Source organism: Eubalaena glacialis, chromosome 13, assembly GCF_028564815.1.
Source record: "Eubalaena glacialis isolate mEubGla1 chromosome 13, mEubGla1.1.hap2.+ XY, whole genome shotgun sequence".
In the NCBI taxonomy this organism is placed as follows: Eukaryota; Metazoa; Chordata; class Mammalia; order Artiodactyla; family Balaenidae; genus Eubalaena; species Eubalaena glacialis.
The window spans coordinates 22,146,790-22,166,131 of record NC_083728.1 but is presented as its reverse complement, the minus strand read 5'-3'; the positions used below and the strand labels follow the sequence as shown (position 1 = coordinate 22,166,131).

The following is a 19,342-nucleotide window of genomic DNA, read 5'->3' as shown; positions in this document are numbered from 1 at the left end:
TAAGATGAATAGGAGTTCACAAGCTGGGTAAGGAAAAAGAGGGGCACTCCAAGCTAAGAGGTTGACAAGTACACAGGATGTTAGAAGAGACACAGGCAGTTCATTCTGGTCTGAACATGGTTTGTTTGGAGAAGGGGCTGGAGGTGGAGCTGGACAGTTGTAGAGCATTGAATGCCAGTAAAGTTTAGATCTGAGGGAGGCACTGAGGCTAGGGAAAGGCTCTTAGGCAGGAAGTGGCTGGTCCAGATGTTAAGTGAGCTCACCCACCCACCCTCCTCAAAAGCATGCAGCGAACAGACCAGACCTGGTTTGAATGTGAAAAATAAACTCTTTTATTTCAGTACTTGCTCTTTGTGGCTCAAAAGCACATCTACTGCTTGCTTGGAACCCAGAAGTATTTATAAAACCATAGAGAAGTCGAGCAATATTTATATAGAACATATATATTTCGGCTCAAGTGCTTCTTCCTGTGCAAAGCAGAAAGTTCTAAGTGCATCAGCGTGACTTTCCCCAAATCCCTCTCTGGGATTTGGGGGACTCTGGAGGCTTTGACCCCACTCCAGATACAGAATTCTCCCCGCTTCCCTCTTCCAGGCTGAGGGAGGCCCAGTCACATGGAGAGAGCGAGGGGTAAAGTCAGAGATGGCAACTTGTGGGGTCCCCGAGCTTAGTCAGGGGCAAGGGCTGTGTTCCAGGGCCCTGGCTCTTCAAAGAGGGGGTGGCTGAGATGCCAGCCTTGTTGGTGAGTGACCAGCACAGGCAACTAAGGCTCCTGTGAAGTCTACGCATTGTGGTGGGTGGGGTCATGGGTAGGACAGGGGCCTCCGGGGCTCTTTTCCCCTAGAACTGGGCTCTGAAGGAAGATGCCTGGGCACAGGTGGGGGACTCAGACAGGGCTGGGGGCAGGAAGGTGGTCATGGTCATGGTCTCATTCTCCGAAACATCCTGGCCTGTGACCTAAGGTTCTGTGAAGCCAGGGAGTAAGACTCAATGTCATTGGCAAGGCTGAGTCATATGAGGCACCAGCAGTGCAGAGCTGAAGGGGCCTTGGAGATGAGCTGGTTCCACCACTCTGTGACCGAGAAGCAGACTGAGGCCCAGAGAGGGGAAGGCAGTGGCTGGCCAGACTTGGGGCTCAAACCCAGGGCTCTAACCCCTCCAATTTCCTCCCCACCTCCTCATCCTAACTGGATCCTTTTTGATCAGGCCCCAAATAGCCTCTCTGACAGTCAGGTCAGGGCTGGTGTGGTGAACGGGGCCCTGGACTCAGAGCCAGAAGGCCTGGCTCCATTCCTGCACCTTCATATTAAGCAGCCTTGCAAATATCCAGTGGTGCAGGGCGGGCCACCTCCCTTCTCCAAGCTGCAGTCTTCTCATCGAGAAAGCGGCTCCCACTCTGCAGTTTCCCATGGCAATTAAATGGGTTGGTGGCCGTGTGAGCCCAGGAAGCACTTAGTAGGTGCCTCACAATTGTGGGGTGCGGGGGTACTACTGGGCCGGGGCTGCTGGGATGTGGGGGGAGCTTGGGTCTGGACTGTTCCTGGGACCCTCCCGATCTGCACCTGCTCAGGCTCTGCCAACGGCCCCTGGGGCCTGGGCACAATCTGGGGAAGGGGTTCAGGACACCCTAGGGAGCTCAGTTCCTTGATCTGGTCACTGGGCACACTTTTTCTCACCTGCTCCCAGGGAAGGGGCTCTGGAGTTGATCAAACAATATGGCGGGTGGTCAGTGGCTTTCCAAATGGCATCTGGGCTGGGAAGGGAGGCGGGAGTCCCTCCTCCCCGGCCCACCCCCCAGGCCCAGTCAGCCAAGGTCAGGGCTCCTACTATGGAGGCACAAAACATTCCTCACAGGTGAGGGAGGTGGGGAGCCAGGCTCAGGGGGACCAGATGGGCCGGAAGTACATTCAATTCCAAAGAGCCCCCATAGGCAGCCCACCCTGCCCTGGGGTCTGGGGCCCAAGAAGGGGCAAATTTTGCTCATTAGCTTTGGATAAAGATTGGGGTCAAGTTGGGGGCCCTCGGCTGGCTCAGGTGGGGCTGGCACGGGGGCCCTTAGGAGGTGTTAACAATGACGTTCCTGAAGCCCTTCACGGCCTTCAGCCTGTCGCTCTCGAAGTTCACCACCAGCTTGTGGCGGCCCGCGTTCCGGGGCAGCAGGTCTACCCTCACCTTGATTTCCTCCCCCGCCTCCACGGGGCCCGGGCTGGGAGAGAGAGAGAGAAAGAGGGTGAGATCAGGGCCCTGGCCTGGTCCCCACGATGGGGACAGGCCAGGATGACACGTGACTACTGAGATCTTAGCCCAGAAACTCCATGGATGTATAGCTTTGTGCCGACAGAATAAAATGGGTCCCGCTCACCACTCGCTGAAGGCCTGGGCCATCTGCCCTCCTATGTGTAGAGGGGTTGGTGTGTTTGTGTGTGTGTACATGAAAGTGGATGGTGTGCTTGGGGGTAAGAGTGTGGATGCTCATGTGACCACATGCATGAAAATGCATTGAGCTGTACATACGTGACTTGTATGCTTTACTCTATGTAAATTACATTACAATGAAAAAGTGAAAAGGAAGAAGTGTGTATGCTCGTAAGTGTACGTATATATAAATATGTACCCATGAGGGTACACCACACAGGCACGCATGTACACCTGCGTGTATGTGAGGACTCGGGTGTCCCGAGGTGGGTGCTTAGTGAATGTGTACCTGTTTAGGTTTGTGAACACATGTGCACACAACGCAGCTAACGTGTGGGTATTTGGGCGTAGACACGGGGGAATATTAGGCAGGTGTGTGGGTGGGTGTGTGGGAAGGGAGAAGAGGGGGTTACGGGCCTGGGTTCAGTGCTGGAGGGCGCCCTTCCCCCCGCAGCATCTGCCCTCTGCTCCCAGGCCCCCAAGCTGGAGGGACCAGCACTTACATTTCCACGGTCTTCTGCTCCTCGGTCAGGCCCGCCCCCTCCACGGTGAAGGTGCAGCCTGACAGCGGCACGGTGAGCGGGTTCCACAGGGACAGCTCAGCCACCAGCTTGCGATTCTGCTTGGGCTCTCCCAGGATCTAGAGGAGGCATGGGGCAGATGTCAGGGGCAGCACGGAGGGAGAGCAGCCCACAGCCCCTCAAGGGCATGCAGGGTCCCAACTGGGCCATCTCCATCTTTGCTGCAATTTGGCCCAATGTCTGCCCAGCTCCGCCGCTAACATTCCTCGCCTCATCTGGAAAACACAGATGATGACGCCTGCCCAGGCCTCCTTCATGGAGCTGAAGTGAGGCTCCACGCAACCCACAGGATGTGTAAAGTGCCTCCCTCATTCTAGGGTCTAGGGTGGAAAGATCAGAGTCTTTGGAGCCAGGCTGATCTCTGCCCCTTTCTCACTGTGTGACCTTGGCAAAGTTACTACCCTCTCTGAGCCTTGGTTTCTTCATAGGAGAGAAATGCCTGACCACAGGGTTCTCATGAGGATTAACTGAGCTAATACGTGCAAGCTCCTAGCAGACTGTCTGGCACACAGTGCCCACTCCCTCCTGCTCTGCTCTTTACCATTTATTTGTAACTGCAGCGTTTGGGGATCTGGGGCTGTGACTCCTCCAGGTGAATCACTATGATGACCATGAAGTTGGTGATAAGAATAGTCAGTTTTTATTGAGCCCTCATAATGTGCTGGATATGGTTCTATGTGCTTCCTGTAGATGCACATTTAATCATTACAACACCCATTTTATAGATGAATAAATAGACTCCAGAGTCTGTGCCCTTAACAACACATCCCTTCCTGCCCCACCAGGGCCCCAGGACCTGGGACTCTAGCATTAGTAGTTTAGCTTTTAAGGGTCCATGAGTCTGAGATCCCTAAGTGCCATGATCCTACTACTCTGGGATTTTAGGATTCATTCCTAGAGGCTGTGAGTCCCAAATTCTTTCTGCTTCATGATGCTTTTCTTTGATGAACCTAGGATCTGAGGAACCTGGGGCATCAGAGATCTTCAGGCTGCAGGGAGGGAGGTGCATGCACGTGTGGGGACCTGTCCAGGGACCCAGCCAGCCCTTACCCGGATCTTGATTTCTGGATTCTCCAGATAGATGTCCCTCTCAGCCAGCAGGTAGCTGTTGGCAGCTGGCTCGATGAAGAGGCCCCGCACCTTGATGAGGTTCGACTCGGTCAGGCAGTCACAATACTTTTCGTAGAGGATTCGAAGGGGAATGCTCTTCTCTGCAGGAGGGGAGAGGGGAGAGCACTCATGACACCTGAATCGTGGCCCCCACCTCTCCTATGGCATCTCCAAAAGGCACAGAGAGGGCAAGGAATGAACTCGAGGTCACACAGCTGGTGAATGGATGTGCATGTCCCAGCACTTTCCCTCACCTGCCCTGGCTCCAAGGCTCCCAGGGAGGAAGTGGGGAGGGGAGGCTTGGGCTTTAATCCTGCCTCTGCCCTTTGCTAACTGGGGATGCTGGGTCCTCTCAGGACCTCCATTTCCCCCCATGAGGTCGGTAGAATTGTACCCATTTACAGATGAAGAAACACTTTTGCCAGTAAGTGTTCTGATCAGGAGAGCTGGCCCTGCTTGGCCACTGACTGACTGTGTGAGCCTGGGAAGATGACCTCCCCTCTCTGTTTCTCCTCTGTTCCCTCTCTGTTCCCTGGGACATCTGGCACCCGCTGGGCAGAGCTAAGACCAGAGGTCATTTCAGAGCAAAAGCCACACAAGTGATAGGGGTGAGAAAGAAGCCGGCAGGGCCAACCCCTCCCACTGCAGGGAAGCAAAGTGTGGATTGCAGCCCCATTTCTCTGACAAGAACACTGAAGCCTTAGGGCACCAGGGGTCAGCTTACAGGAGGCAGGAAGGAGCAGTGAAAAGGGCACAGGACTGATTCTCCACAGGCCCTGCTTGTTCACTCGGTCGCAGGGAACCTTGGGAAAAATCCCTTCTGCTCCTCGGGCTTCCCCCCATCAAACAACAATGTTGGAGGGATGGTCCTGGGGCTCCATGGAGCCCAGCCAATCTCTCCTCACTGTCCCAGTGCCATGATGGGAGATGCTGTTTCTTCTTTTTCTGCCATCTGTCCCCTCCATCCCTGCACTAGACCAGCGTTTCCCAAACTCCAGCCATTCATGTGATTTTCCACACATCTGAGTAACTCCTCATTAAATAATTTTCTTTCAGTCCCCTTGCTTTACACTTTTTAACCTTTTTTGCTTAGGGAAACTTTTCATCATTATTTGCAGAAAACCTGTCTCATTTACCATAAGTAGAAGGAAGCTGGTAAAAACAAACACCAGCAAACAAAGTCATGTTTATTCAATTCGGGCCGATATTCTCATCTGCTGAGGGCTCTGAGTTTGAGACCTGAGCTTACTGTTAAAGAGGGAGATTAGCAAGGATCTGGGGTGCCCGGGCCAGTGAGCACCCGCTGGGAGGTCATCTCTAGGGCTGTGAAGGCCCGAGCAGACGGTCACCTTCTCTCTGCATGAGTCAAGGTCCAGGTCCTGGCTGGGGACACTGGTGTTCCCCGTCCCACTCTCTGGAAAATGTGTGCCCAGCCCTCTAGTCACTCATTACTGGGGTGGATCTGCCCCAACCTCTGCTCAGATGACGTGGGGGGAAAAAAAAACCAAAGCTTCTGCCAAAAAGGACAAAAAGGAGTGAAAATTCCTGGGTCAGGACCTGGTGGAGCAGAGTGGAAACTCTGACCAGCTCGACAGGAAAGAAGGAAACCATTGTCCTCCAGGAGCCTGGAGGAGGTGGCCCCAGCTGTTAACTTTTCCAGGAGGCTTAGGTCAGCGTGGGGCTGGACCTTTGAGAATTGCCATCTACAGGCCAGGGGCCTTGGCCTTGGCTTCGGGCCAGATGCTGGCTGAAAGAGGGAAACATTTGCGGTTAGTGTCTATTCATTCCTTAGATGATTCCTTTGATCATCACAGAGGTCACGCTGCCTGCATTCCTCACGACCCACCTGGAGGGGTGAGGGTATCCAGAGAGAGAGAGAAGGGGTGGGTGGCAGGAAGGGAGAGAGCAAGGAGGCGGGGTGGGGGACAGCTGGATTCAGTTCCGCTGTCCTAGGCCTGGCTTCCTGTCCGCTAGCACATGGAAATCCCCCAGATCTCATCATCAAAGAATAACCAGCAACTCAGCCAAAGTTCAGGGTCTCACAGGGTGGGAGAATCACTCTCAGGTTGACTTTGGCCTTGGAGGCCTCAATAGGGCATCCTGGCCTAGCCCCACCTGAGGGCAACACGCAGGACCACTGCTCTCCTCTGCCCTCTCCCAACAGGCTGTGCCCCTCAGAAGTCTCCGTAGCAGGAGGGACCCCTCCGCTGTGAACACATCCCCAGGAAGAAACACTGGGGCTGTGGCTGAAGCAGAAGAATGCTGTGAAGGGCCTGAGGGTATCTGGGAGGCAAAGGGTGACTCAACAGCAGCCTGGGTGGAAGTTATTCTGGCATCCCTGGTTCAGATTGGAGTTCACCTTATGATACACATTCCAGGAAAGACACTTCCTCCCTTTGAAGCAGTTCTGAGCGTGAGGAAGAACTGACACGTGTGCATTCACACAAAGGGGCTGGAAGGGCTCTTCAAAGATGAACCAGCCTTTGTACAAATGGGGAACCCGGGGCCTGGAATGGAGAAGAGAAATAGCCAGGAGCCCACAGCCTGTGGGCAGAATTGCAGGAACTAGGACCTCGGTATCCCGACCACCCCACACACCTGTAGGGATGGAGCCCTGCCCCTGACTCGGGGCCTGGATGTGGAGATGAGAGCTGAGTCCTCTGCACACCAGCAAGGTTGGCAGTGACTCAGGAAGCACTGAGCCCGGCCCTGAGACCATTGCCTGGCACAGCAGGGTTCAGGAAAGACGCTTTTCGGCCTCCGCACACCTGTCGGCACTTGCTCAGTGAACAGTGAAGAGCCCCGCCGTGTCCAGGCACCATTATACACTTTCCAGATCTTTCCTGAGCACACATCTCCTTCGCAGCCCATGAGGGGCATGCTAATGCCCCATTTGATGGATGAGTGTGATTCAAGGCCCGAGGTTATACATCTAGAAGGTGGGAGAGGTTCTTCCCTGGTGGTCCAGTGGTTAAGACTCCGAGCTCCCAATGCAGGGGGCACAGGTTGGATCCCTGGTCGGGGAACTAAGATCCCACACACCACATGGCGTGGCCAAAATTAATAATAATAATAATAACAGAAGGTGGGAGAGGCCAGATTCAAAGCCAAGTCTGGCCTCCGAACACGCCTTTTAGCAGCATAAGTGTTGGGGCCCCAGCCCTGGTGCCACGTGGCTCTGCCCCTAGAGCTTTGCCGCTGCTCAGGGACCCTGACAGAGGGTCTGCTCTGTCCTGGCGTGTGGCTCCAGGGTGCCTGAGGTGGGCCTGAGATAGAGGCCCCAGGGTTGACTGATGTTCTACTCAGATCATGCTGACCACAGGTCCTCTCCCAACTCGAAGACCCCCCTGCCCTCCCCATGCCCACAGGCTCCAAGTGCAGGAACGGAGAATGGGCTGCTGGGGGGGATAGGAGACTGGGCTCCGTGCTGCCTCCCTAAGTGACCTCGGCAGCTGCAAGTCCTCTCAGGGCCTCCAGCTTAATTTTAGGGAGATAACCAGGCATGGTGACAAAGACAGCAGTGAAAGGGATCAAGGGGACGATGACTGTGCAGGCGTCCGACCAAGAAGCCAGAGCGACAGAGGCTCTGCCCAGGGTTGAGGGCTGGGTGAGCTACTGACATTATTTCAGCCCCAAACGGGGAAGGGGATCTGCTCCCAGGGAGGCCGGACCAGGCACTGGAGCCATGGAAGAGGAGAAGATCAGGGCCTTTCCTTTCCTATCACTGTTAGAGCCACACTGTCCAGTATGGCAGCTTCCGGCCACATGCGGCTGTTTAAGTGAAATTAAAACTTTAGTCCCATAATTAACACCAGCCACACTGCAAGCCCACAATAGCCACATGGAGCTAGTGGCCGCCGCACTGGACAACGCAGATACAGGGCATCCTTATATCACAGAAAGTTCTCTGGGTAGTGCTCGTCTTGAATCTCTTCTCTCTAAGCCTGAGAACCTCCAGAGAAATAGGAGAGGTTCTCAAAGGGGCTCTGGGGAGAGGCACCTGTAGTGTGAGTTGCTGGAGACGGAGGAAAGGAATTTGCTGGAAGGGGCAGCAGAGAGTCTGGGAAATCAGTCAGGGGTCCTGCGAAGATGAGATGGAATGAAATAGAATAGTTGCTGCGAGTACAGGTTCAAGTCTCTGTCCTGTCACTTCCTGTGTGGCCTTGGGAAAGTTACTTAACCTCTCTGTGCTCAGTCTTCTCATCTGGAAAATGGGGCCATAAAAGAATCCACCTCCTACTTTTGTTATAAGAAGGAACTGGGTTGCTATTTATAAAGTGCCGAGGACAGGGCCTGACCCACAGTGAGGGCGATGGGAGTGTCTGTGAGGTAGATGGCACACGTTCAGCTCTCAGGGCACAACCTAGCATGTTGTCAGGGTGGTCAACAGCTGCTCCAGGAACACAGGGCCTTACCAGAGAAGGGCTCCAGGGAAAAGTTGAGCAGGTCCTTGGTGCCACACTCGGGTCCCAGGATCCCGTTGTAGCTGACGGTGCGGGCACAGAGCAGGAGGCAGCCAGTGTGGTCCTCGGCAGTGCTGTTGGTGATGTGGGCAAAGACGTCAAAGTCGCTGCCCCTGTTCATGCCCTGGCCCGCACGGATCCGCATGGCCACCCCTGTCTCCTCTTTATCAGCCAGTTTGTTCTGGTGGTTGGCCCTTGCGAAGGCTTCCCTCTCCTCTGCGGACCCTGTGGGGACAGGGAAGAGAGCGTCATCACAGCTGGAAGGGGGATCAATGAGAAGGAGGCTGGAAGCAGGGCAAGCTGGCTTCTCAGAGTCCTGGTGACTCAGAGCACCCCTGAGGGAGCCCCTTCTTTACATTACTGTGCCAGGAGGAGGAAAGAGTATTTTATTTACTTTCCACAAGTGAACTCCTATACATCCCTCAAGACCCATCCCCAAATGACCCCTCTTCCAGGACGCCTTCTCTGACTCCTCCTTTCCCAGGATGAAAGAGTCACAGTGTCTTTTGGAGTTTCATAGCTGCCTATTGCCTGTCATGGTGTTTTGGCCCACCAGGTTTTTTTCTGTTCATATGCTTACACTCTCAAGCCTCTTGAGGACTAAGACTGTGTTACTTAATCTTAAGTCATACCCAATGCCTACAACAGTGTTTGGTGCCTAGTAGGCACTGATACAATGAGAACTTTCTCACCTCTAAGCATTTGCACAGGGACCACTTCTACCTGAAATCCTTTCCCTCCCTTCTCTACCTGTTGAGCTTTCCAGCAGGAATGACTGCCCCCTGCTTTATATTCCATTTACTTCTCCCCATGTGCCTTTTATTTTTGTCCCCAGTGTTGTTGGGTACATATTTATTTCTTCTATCAAATCATCAGCTCTAGACCTTTCAGAGGCCAGGGAAAGCATCTTTTCCTTCTGTTTTAGCCCTTCCCACTAGAGCACGGCCACTTAATACCCAATCCCCAGTCAGCCCTGGAGAGTCAACGGGGGTCAGATAAAGGCTGTGGTTTCTTAGTCACTTCTGCGAACCCTACTGTGCTTGGCACATCGTAGATGCTTAGAAAATATCTGTCTATTGAATTGGCCATTGGATGTGCTCAAATCCAGTTTTTAAAATAAACCACATCTTTTTCCCACTGCTGATTTAATATTAGTAGCAGAAAGAAGCTTCATCTTTGTGTCTGATTGAGCCCATCTTATTATCTTTAAGTTTCTTTTGGTCCATTTCTCTTTAAACCTTTCCAATCTACCTTCATGCCCACTTCCCCACCTGTGTGTGAAATGCTAAAACAATTAACACTACAGAGTTCCAGGAACTTCTCTTCCGTGGCCCCCCTGGACTTCCAAGCCTCTTCAGCACAAATACGTTGCAATAAAAAAGCATGGAGGGACCTCCCTGGTGGTCCAGTGGTTAAGACTCCGTGCTCCCAATGCAAGGGGCCCGGCTTCGATCCCTGGTCGGGGAACTAGATCCCTCATGCTGCAACTAAAGATCCCGCATGCCACAACTAAAGATCACGCATGCCGCAGCTAAGACCCAGTGCAGCCAAATAAATAAATAAATAAAGATTAAAAAAAAAAAAAAGCATGGAATTGACCATCTATTGTTGGAGCTCCCACCACTAATAAGCTCTGTTAAACAACATGGACATCATGATTTTTCTGTTAAGATGAAAGCCTCTCTTGTATAACAGCCATCCCTTTCAGTTTTATTGAGTCAAACCAACAAAGAAAGTGAGGCTTAAAAACCAAATGAAATCTTTTTGTGGAATATAGAATTCTTTTCCTAAATGAATAATCCTTTACCACTGTCCCCCTGCCCCCAGTGTGTTTGTCAAGTTTGCACCTGATTCTAAGGAATTTCTTGAAATGGAGAGTAACCTACAGATCACTGTTGTTTGCAAGCTGCCAGAAAACACACACACACACACACATATGCCCTCTGGGCTGGTAAACAAGCTGCTTATCTGCAAGGCAGTGATGAGCCGAGGGCCCTTACCCTCCGGGTACTTGTAGGTGTGGGTAATGTCCTCCCGTGCATCTCTGCCCACGCTCTTTGTGCTGATCTTCTGCCCCACGACCAGGGAGTGGTTGATGGACTTGTGCATGGACCCATCATCCTGCCGGATCCAGTCCACCACGTCGGCGTTGACCTCGGCAAAGACGAAAGGGGCGTCGTACTTGGTGCTCAGGTCGCCCACCTTGATGGCACGAACGGGAACCGGGCCACAGCAGTATGTCCCTGGTTGGGAGTAGGAGGAGGGTGAGATGAGCCTGGGCTGAGGGGAGGGTGGTACCTCCAAAATCTTCCACAATTCAACCACACGTAGCCGAAAACCTACAGACCATATAGCCTTTGACTCAGGGATTCCATTTCTAAAAAGGCAGCATCAGGTAAGAATTAAGAATTGCAGTGGAGGGAGTTCCTTGGTGGTCTAGTGGTTAGGACTCTGCGCTTTCACTGCCGGGGCCCTGGGGTTCAACCCCTGGTTGGGAAACTGAGATCTTACAAGGCATGCAACAAGACAAAAAAAAAAAAAAAGAATTCCAGGGGACCCTGGAACCCAGCTTCTGAGGTTCAAATCTCAGCTCAGTCTCTTATTAGCTGTGTGACCTTGGAGAAGTCACTTAACTTCTCTGAGTCCTGGCTTCACGTGGGGATATTTGTACCTACCTAATGAGGATTGGCAAACACTTACGGCTATGTGTTTGATAAACAGAAATGTATCCCAAGGCACTTAAGGAAATGAGGGAGCCAACTGTAGGCAATACTTTACAAGGGTGTGTGTCTGTCTGGTTTCCTGCCCAGACTGAGAGTAGCAGTCAGTGTCGGACACTGACTCAGGGAGTGTGTGCTAACGAAATGAACAAGAGAGCTAGGTGTTTATCTGGGTGTGGTTTACAACTTCCTCAAACTGGTCACAAATTTAAATGTTGAGGACTAGAGGCTTGGTAGCTATATTACAGTGCGTCCATTTGATGGAATGTGGTAACATTAAATTAAAATTAAAATCACAGAAAACTATCTGATAGAGAAATGCTAATGATATATGGAGAAGTGACAGGGCCAGGATGAAAGGCCACGTGCAGGAAGAGTTCTTAACCTGAGGTCCATGGAACCCCCGAGGCGCAGCAAATAGAATTCAGGAGTTCATAAACTTGGATGGGAAAAAATTACATCATTATTTTCACTTCCTTCGAATGTGAAAGAAGACCAAAAACCACAGTCTTAGGTGCACTTATGACTTGTCACTCATAAGAACCACAGATATTTTTATCTCTCTTTATATTTGTTACAGATAACTGGAAATATAGATTATGTTCATCTCTACCACGAAATTATGGAACTTATTGACTCTACTAATAAATCTTGTTATATAAAGCATATATTACTATATCACAAATTTATTTAAAAAATTTTGATAACTATATTGCAATGTAATTGAACCCTAGGTGTTATATTGTGTGTATTTAAAATATTATTCTGAGGAAGGCTTCATTTGAAATTATTGGAAGCTGTGTGTGAATGTTAATGAAATTTCTTGGGGGGAAGAGGACAAAGATGCTATTTGACTTTTTTTCTTTGTGCTTCTCCATATTTTCTATTTTCCACAATGTGCATGAATTACTTTTCAAATTATAAAAGAGGTGTTTTATAAAATATCAATGAGGTCCCCCAACACTCAATGTTCTTTGGAGTCAGCCAGACCTGAGTTAGCATCCCAGCTCTGTCCCTCTCCAGCTGAGGAGCCCCTCTGCTGGGTGGGTCCCCTCCAGCCTCTGTTTCTTCATCTCGGTAATGGGGCCACACCTGCCTACCCACCTTCGCTCTTCTCCTGGGGCGTGGGGTCCAGGGCCTGCCACCCCTCGTATCCCGGCTGCAGGTCAGGCCTGGTCATCCACGACTCCACCCAGCAGTGGAAGTTCCTGTTGGGGAAACAAAGCAAAACGTGGACCAGGACTCTCACGCAGACGTTCACGGTCACCTCCTGCGGGCTGTCCACACTCGCCTTGTCCTAAGCTGACCCCAGAACATCCCCCCCGACACTTTGCTCTTCCCCTGGGGGCCCCAGTCTGGTGCTCCCTTCTACACTGGGAGTCCTCAACCCCTCTCCCCTCCTCCTTGCCCCTCTCAGTTGCTCTGCAAGCCCAGCTGACCTGACCTCCTAATTTCTCGACTCTTCCTTCTTTTTCAGCTCACAGGCTCTGCCTGGATTCAGACCCCACCACCACCCGCCTGGACCACAGCCCCGCCCCCTGCTTCCGATCTGTCCCCACGGTCATCAGCACACCCCTCTCCAGTCTGAAGCCTTTGGAATCAAGACCAGACCCCCAGGCTGGCAGTGCAGACCCCGGACGGTGTGTTCTCCCTGACGCCCTTTCATGCTCCCTGCATTGACTTTCCTTCCTCTTGGCCTTTGCTCCTGCTGTTCCCCCTCCCGGAGCCTCTCCAAGGCCCGCTTCCTTTTGTCCAAATACTGTTCAACTTTTAAACCCAGTTCAAATGTGACCTCCTCTGAGAAATCGCCCCAAGTTTCCTCTCCAGGGGATCCTTCCCACTGAGCGCCCCCCTCACCAGATCATCTCGCTCTTGTCGCTCTGGATCTCCCCAAACTCGTTGCGGAAGTACTCAATGAGCAGGTTGCTGTTCTGGTCGTGGGCCGAGTTATAGTTGGTCACGACGCGGGTGGGGACGCCGAGGCACCGCAGCACTGGGTCGGGGGACACAGTGGAGAGAGCTTAGGGGGTGAGCTGAGGCCCTGGAGACATCTGCTGTGCTTGGGCCTCCACGTGCCCATCTGTACCCCAGGGAGCACTGCACACTGGTAAGGGTGTGCCATCCCCTTGCCCGGACAGTGGCACCCACCTTGCTGGTTGCCCCATGTCCACTCTTTCCCTTTCACATCGCAGCTAACAAAAGACTCTAAATGCAAATCTGACATTAACAGTCCTCTGCTAAACCCTCAATGGCTCCCCACAGCCCTCGAGGTCAAGGCCAGACCTCCACCGTGGCCCTTGCCCTGCAGGGTCTGGCCCCTGACCACTTCCTGCACACTTTGCTCCAGCCACACCGGCCTCGCGGCTCCTCCAGCACTCCATGCTGCCAACAGCCCCAGGACACTGGCATATGCTGTTCCCTGGGCCAGGAAGGCCACCCGGCTGGGTTTAGATTACCCCATCATTTGCATTCATAGCAAAACTGGGGATTCATCATCATTCTCAATATACAAGTGTGTGAGGGATTCTTTAATTTGTCCTCTGAGGGCAGTGAGCGAGCTGTCTTATTTTATATCCCCAGAGCCCAGCACAGGCCTGGCGCAGACTAATTTGTCAAATGGGATGAAGGAGTGGGTGAAGTAGAAAGAAAAGGAGGAAGGGAAGGAAAGAAGGAATGACAGAGATTCAGAGTGAGGAGTGAACAGCGGGGCAAGCAGAAGACAAAGGTCAGGAGCCCTTCCATTCCAGCCCCAGCTGCTTCGGGCTGTGTGGCCTGAGGCCAGTCCCTTCGCCTCTCTGGGCCTTGTTTCCTCCTCTCTAGCCCGGGGTTCAGGTGCACTGGGACTCCATCGTGGGCCAGGAGGGCCTGCATTTGTGCCTCAGCACAGTTTACAGAGAGCCCGGAGTAACTGGGAAAGGGACTGGTGTTGGAATGATAGGTGACAAAGAGGCAGGATGTCAAGTGGCATCTATAGACCGCAGAGGAGGGACGAAGACCCCGGGCACGAATCCTGCCCGAATGGTGATGCTAGGTGCTCCTGACAGAGGGAATTATGGGTGTTTCTCCTCCTTCATTTTTTTATGTTACTTTTTATGTAAAATGTAAAAGTAACATATTCTCAGGGTAAGGTAAAGAAAGTAACATCTAAAAAATGAAGTGAAACAGAAAGGCCTACTAAATATAACCTGTAGGACCTTTGTTTTACTTTTAGTTTTGATTGAGGTTGAGTCTCTGAGACGGGGGAGGGGCAGGGATGTGACCTTTGCCCTGTGCCCACCATCAACCAGGGCAAGAGCTTCCCCGATGGCCCTGGATTCTGGCCGGGAGACGTGAGGGCACTGGGAGGAGGAAGGAAGGAGCAGCTGTGACCCTTCACCTCTTGCCTGGCTCCTGTGCCCTCCAGAGTCTGGACGCTCTGCTGCCCGTGGCGAGGGCTGATGTCCCAACCCCAGGCCTTGCCCCACCATGTGACAGGCTTCAGAGTACAGACCTGAGGCTTGGGGAGGCCTGTCCCCGCTGCCCAGGGAGCAAGGCTCCACTCCTGTCCCAGGGATGGTGTCCCGGGAGGCCTCATCATCACAGTCTAAGGCCAGGAGGCTGTGCCAGAGCCGGGCCCACCTCGTTCCAAGCCTGGCTGTGCCGCTCACCAGCTGTGCGACCTTGGCCAAGCCACTTCTCTTCTCTGTGCCTCCATTTCCTCCTCTAAGAGGAGCTAATAATAGCAGCTTGTCGGGATCTTGTAATGATTCAGAGAGGAATGGGTATGGGCAGTCTGGCCGAACAGAAAAGTGTGTCACTGTGCCCGTCCCTGCAAACGTCCATCCAATCACTGTCAGCCGACTTATGGACACAGAGAAAATGCCCCAGGATCCAGCTGAGGAATCCCAGCTGCCCCGGAAACCCACAAACCCCACCTAACTTGAACCAGAGACTGTGCTAAGTGACATCTCCCCGGGTCCTAAGAGCTCCCTGGGACTTGGGTCAGTTACTGCTGTCTCCATTTTACATGTGAGGAAACTGAGGCTTGGAGACACCAGTTCTCTTGCCCAAGTCCTCCCAGGGGTCAGAGGCAGAGCTGGGATTCAACCCGGGCAGTCCGTCTCGAGTCCCTGGGCCGATCCACCATCCGGCTCCCTGCAGAAACCCCGTGACCACGGGGGTCAGACGCCCCCTTATTTGACCAAATCTCCCTGGCTCCGTTACACATCAGGCCTGGGAGAAGGCTGCAGGGACCCGGGCTCACAGAAGCCAAGGGCGGTTCCAGGCCCTCTCACATCCCGTGTGCCACTCACCAGTGCAGGCCACAGCAGCAAAGACCCAGCACTGGCCATACTTGACGCGCTGGCAGCCGTCATTCTTCCAGCGACGCAGGATGTCCACGCTGCCGATCCAGAACATGGGGCTGATGCCATCCCCGTAGTTGTTGTCCCAGCGTCCCAGCAGCACGCCCTGGTCATCATTGCAGTTGACCTGCAACCAGCGAGAGCGTCAGAGGGGCCAAGCCTGGGGAAATGGTGATGGCTGCACTAGGGTGGGCATGAGTTCAGCACATGGTGAAAAGGCAGGGAAGGGTGTTCCAGGTTGAAGGAACAGCAGGTGCAAAGATCCCAAGGTGTGACAGACTGGGAGGTTAGAGATGGCTGGCGCCGGAGAGAGAAGTGGGAGGGAGGAGGTAGAGAGGGGTCAAGGTCGTGAGGGTGATGCTGGAGATGTGAATTTGTCCACGGGGTGGCAGGGGAGTGACACGGCGTGATCTGAGTTTTACAAAGACCCCCTCTGGCCCCTGCCCAGATTGTGTCATTTGCCCCCAGACTCCCAGAACCTCGAGAATAAAATGCAGCCTCCTGACCGTGGCCCTGAGGCCTGCACCGTCTGGCCCTGCCCCCTCTGCAGCCCACCTGCACCCGCCCCTCCTGCTTGTGCTCTGCTCCAGCCATACTGGCCCCCCTTTTGCTCCTCAAACCTGCCACAGCTGTCCCTCCTCAGGGAGCCTTTGCACAAGCTGTCCCCTCTGCCTGGGATGCTCTTCTCCTCCCAGTTACTACGTCACCTCGGGACTCATCACTTAGGGAGGTCCCCCAGCCCCTTGCTGGGGTTAGGCCCTGTATTCAGACACTGTCACACATCTGGCCCCTTTGGCAAGTGCATCGTAACTTATGACTGTGCGCTCATGTGATACCGTGGTTCCGCCTGTCTCCTCCCACACACACCCTAGAACGGAAGCTCTATGAAGTTAGAGACCATTCATGTCTTACACCTGCTTTTCCCTGGTGCCTAGGATGTGGGTGGCACTTGACAAATACTTGCTGGATGAGTGAGTGAATGAATGAATGAATGGATTGCTTTGAGGGACCACATGGCATTACCCGCATTTGTACCTTGTCTCTCCAAATACAAGGTCTCCTAGCTGGGACTCACCCATCTCCTGGGTCCCCCCACCGTGCCCAGCGTGGGGCCTGGCCTCCATCATCACAGGAAGGGAGGGCCCCTGGGGCGGGCCTGCTACTCACTCACCATGCCGCTCACCACCCGGCCCACGTAGACTGGACTGCTGCGGCGGGAGCAGTCGCGGCCAGCGTCCCTCAGGAACTTGGGGTTGACGTCCAAGAGCATCAGGCAGATGTCCAGAATCCCGTCTTCAAACTGTGTCAGAGGAAACAAGGGGAGAATGAGGGAGCTGAGAAGTCACCTCCTCAGGGAAGCCTGCCTTGAAGTCCAGCAGCTGTGGGACCCCTCTGCTCTGTCTCACACACCAGATCGGAGGCTCGGAGGCTCGGGCTGGGTCTGTCACATCTCTGTGGTGCCAGCTTTTCCTGGCCCAGGAAAGGGGGGGGTGAGGTGGGACAATGACTGAGTGTGTGAGAAAAGGGGAGGGGGTGTGACTGCATCCAGGCTGGGGGGTCCTGGGAACTTGGAGTAGAGCCCAGCGTCCCTGGAGCTTCCCTCCCCTCCGAGTCACCTCAGGCCCAGCCACTGCACTCCCCCACCGCCAAGTCTTCACTTCCCTAAAGCCTGACTCACCCTGCAGAGCTGATGAGCCTCCCCTCCTTCCCCATCCCATCCCCACACACCATTCGGAACCAAAGTATAGACTGAAAAGATGTAAATCTAACCTCATCACTCCTGTTTCCACTGCACCCAGAGTAAAATCTAGACTTTTCCCTGTGGCCTGCAAGGCCCATTAAGATCTGTGTCCCATAGAGAACAAACGTATGGACACCAAGGTGGGGAAAGTGGCAGGGGGCGCGGAGGAAGGGAGGTGGTGGTGAGATGACTTGGGAGATTGGGATTGACATATATACACTAATGTGTAAAAAATCGATAAAACTAATAAGAACCTGCTGTATAAAAAATAAATAAAATAAAATTCAAAAAAAAAAGATCTGTGTCCCACCCCATCTTTGACCTCATCTCTCACCGCTCTCACCCATACTCATCCTGCTCCAGGCTCACTGCCTCAGGACCTTTGTATTTGCTATTTCCTTTGCTTGGAATGCTCTTCCTGCCTCTCTCTGTGTGACGCACACCTTCTCATCATTGCAACTCAGATGTTATCTTTATCAAAATCTCTCCTTGTCACCTTCCATCGGACCACCCATCTGTCACGTTCAAGGGCTCTCCTGTCTGCCCCCTGCTCCCTGTCTCTGTGGTCTTGTCCCAAACCAGGCCTTATTGCAGGTCTCCCTCCATGACACAGAATAGCCCTCCCTGGCTTGAACCATTCATTTTGTGGCTCCCTATTGCCATCAGCCTGACATTCAGGGCTGTTCACAACCTGAACACTGCTGACTTCTCCCACGTCATCTCCTGGGGCCCCTTCTCATATAAGCGCTCCCCAAACTGTAACATACTTCTTAGGTACAACATAAACTTTCCCACCTCTGAGCTTCGGCTCATGCTGTTCCTTTTGCTTGGAATACCAGGCACCCACCTCTTCCAAAGCTCAGCTCAAATGCTGCCTACTTCAGGAACTGCCTGATTCCCTTCCTTCCTTCCTTTAGGTCTTATCATCCTGGCTAGTGATGACTTCCGGAAGTTTGCAAGGCCATGTCCCACGGCCCCACACAACCTGGACACAGACCAGGAACTCAGAAAATGAAAGGGAGGAGTAGGCTTTGTTCTCTTTCTCAGGGGAGAATACAGAGCCCTGGGAAATAAGAACCAATTCATTTTTTGATGTATTTTATGCATCACAGTCATATCACCATTTCATTTACATCCCACAGAGGGCTACAGGGTTTCTGCAGTTATTTGGAGGCAGATAGTTTTGCAATTATTATCCCCAATATTCAGAAGAGGAAACTGAGGCCAGAGCCCCAGATCTCAGGGATCATCCTATGATCCCAGGGCAGGACTCTCTAGTCCTGAACATGGACCCTGATCCAGGGGCTGCTAAGAGAAGTCTCAAGGTGAACCCTACCCCAGGAGGCCAACACTCACAAATACATCAGGAGGTTGAAGGGCGAGGGGTGTGATGGTTCTTGCTTCATGAGTTTTCTCAGCAATATCTCAAGAATTTTTATGGGGTGCTGGATAGTAGAGGAAATAAGAGCATCGATTTGGAGAACCAGCCCAGGCTGGCCTGCTGAAAGAGGAGGAATCACATGGTACAGTGATAAGCCAACCAGCTGAGATCAGGCAAGCCCAGCCTAGACAGCCGTGTCCTGGTTGGCCCACAGATTTATGAGAAATAATGAATGATTGTTTTTTCAAGCCTCCAAGTTTTGGTCTTGTTTGTTAGTCAGCAGTAGCTAGCTGATACAACAGTGATTCTCAAAGTATCACTGGATCAATACCATCAGCATCACCTGAGAACTTGTTAAAAATGCAAATTCTCAGCCCACACCCAGATCTACTGTATCAGAAACCAGGGATGGGACCCAGGAACCTGTGTTTTAACCCATTTTTTTAGGTGATTCTGACATATATTCGAGTTTATGAACCACTGATCTAGATAATGGTTTAAAGCCCCTCTCAGCACATGCTTAGCACATCGTAAGCTTTCTCGAATGCTGCCCATTATTTTGATATATGGCCTTGAATGTTCCCCTTC

General features: G+C 52.7%; 1 protein-coding gene across 1 annotated transcript in view; it reads right to left on the bottom strand.

Moving 5' to 3' along the window:
- Nucleotides 1-308: 308 nt before the first annotated feature.
- The window catches only part of TGM2 (transglutaminase 2), a 32,709-nt gene continuing 13,675 nt past the window's right edge, over nucleotides 309-19,342 (bottom strand). Inside the window, exons 5-13 of the mRNA XM_061208725.1 lie at nucleotides 16,804-16,932; nucleotides 15,582-15,759; nucleotides 13,147-13,282; nucleotides 12,394-12,497; nucleotides 10,570-10,812; nucleotides 8,522-8,794; nucleotides 4,047-4,207; nucleotides 2,919-3,055; nucleotides 309-2,206 (exon numbers count right to left, since the gene is read on the bottom strand). Coding sequence (XP_061064708.1) covers nucleotides 2,056-2,206; nucleotides 2,919-3,055; nucleotides 4,047-4,207; nucleotides 8,522-8,794; nucleotides 10,570-10,812; nucleotides 12,394-12,497; nucleotides 13,147-13,282; nucleotides 15,582-15,759; nucleotides 16,804-16,932 — 1,512 coding nt within the window. The 3' untranslated portion in view covers nucleotides 309-2,055. The remainder of the gene's footprint in view (nucleotides 2,207-2,918; nucleotides 3,056-4,046; nucleotides 4,208-8,521; nucleotides 8,795-10,569; nucleotides 10,813-12,393; nucleotides 12,498-13,146; nucleotides 13,283-15,581; nucleotides 15,760-16,803; nucleotides 16,933-19,342) is intronic.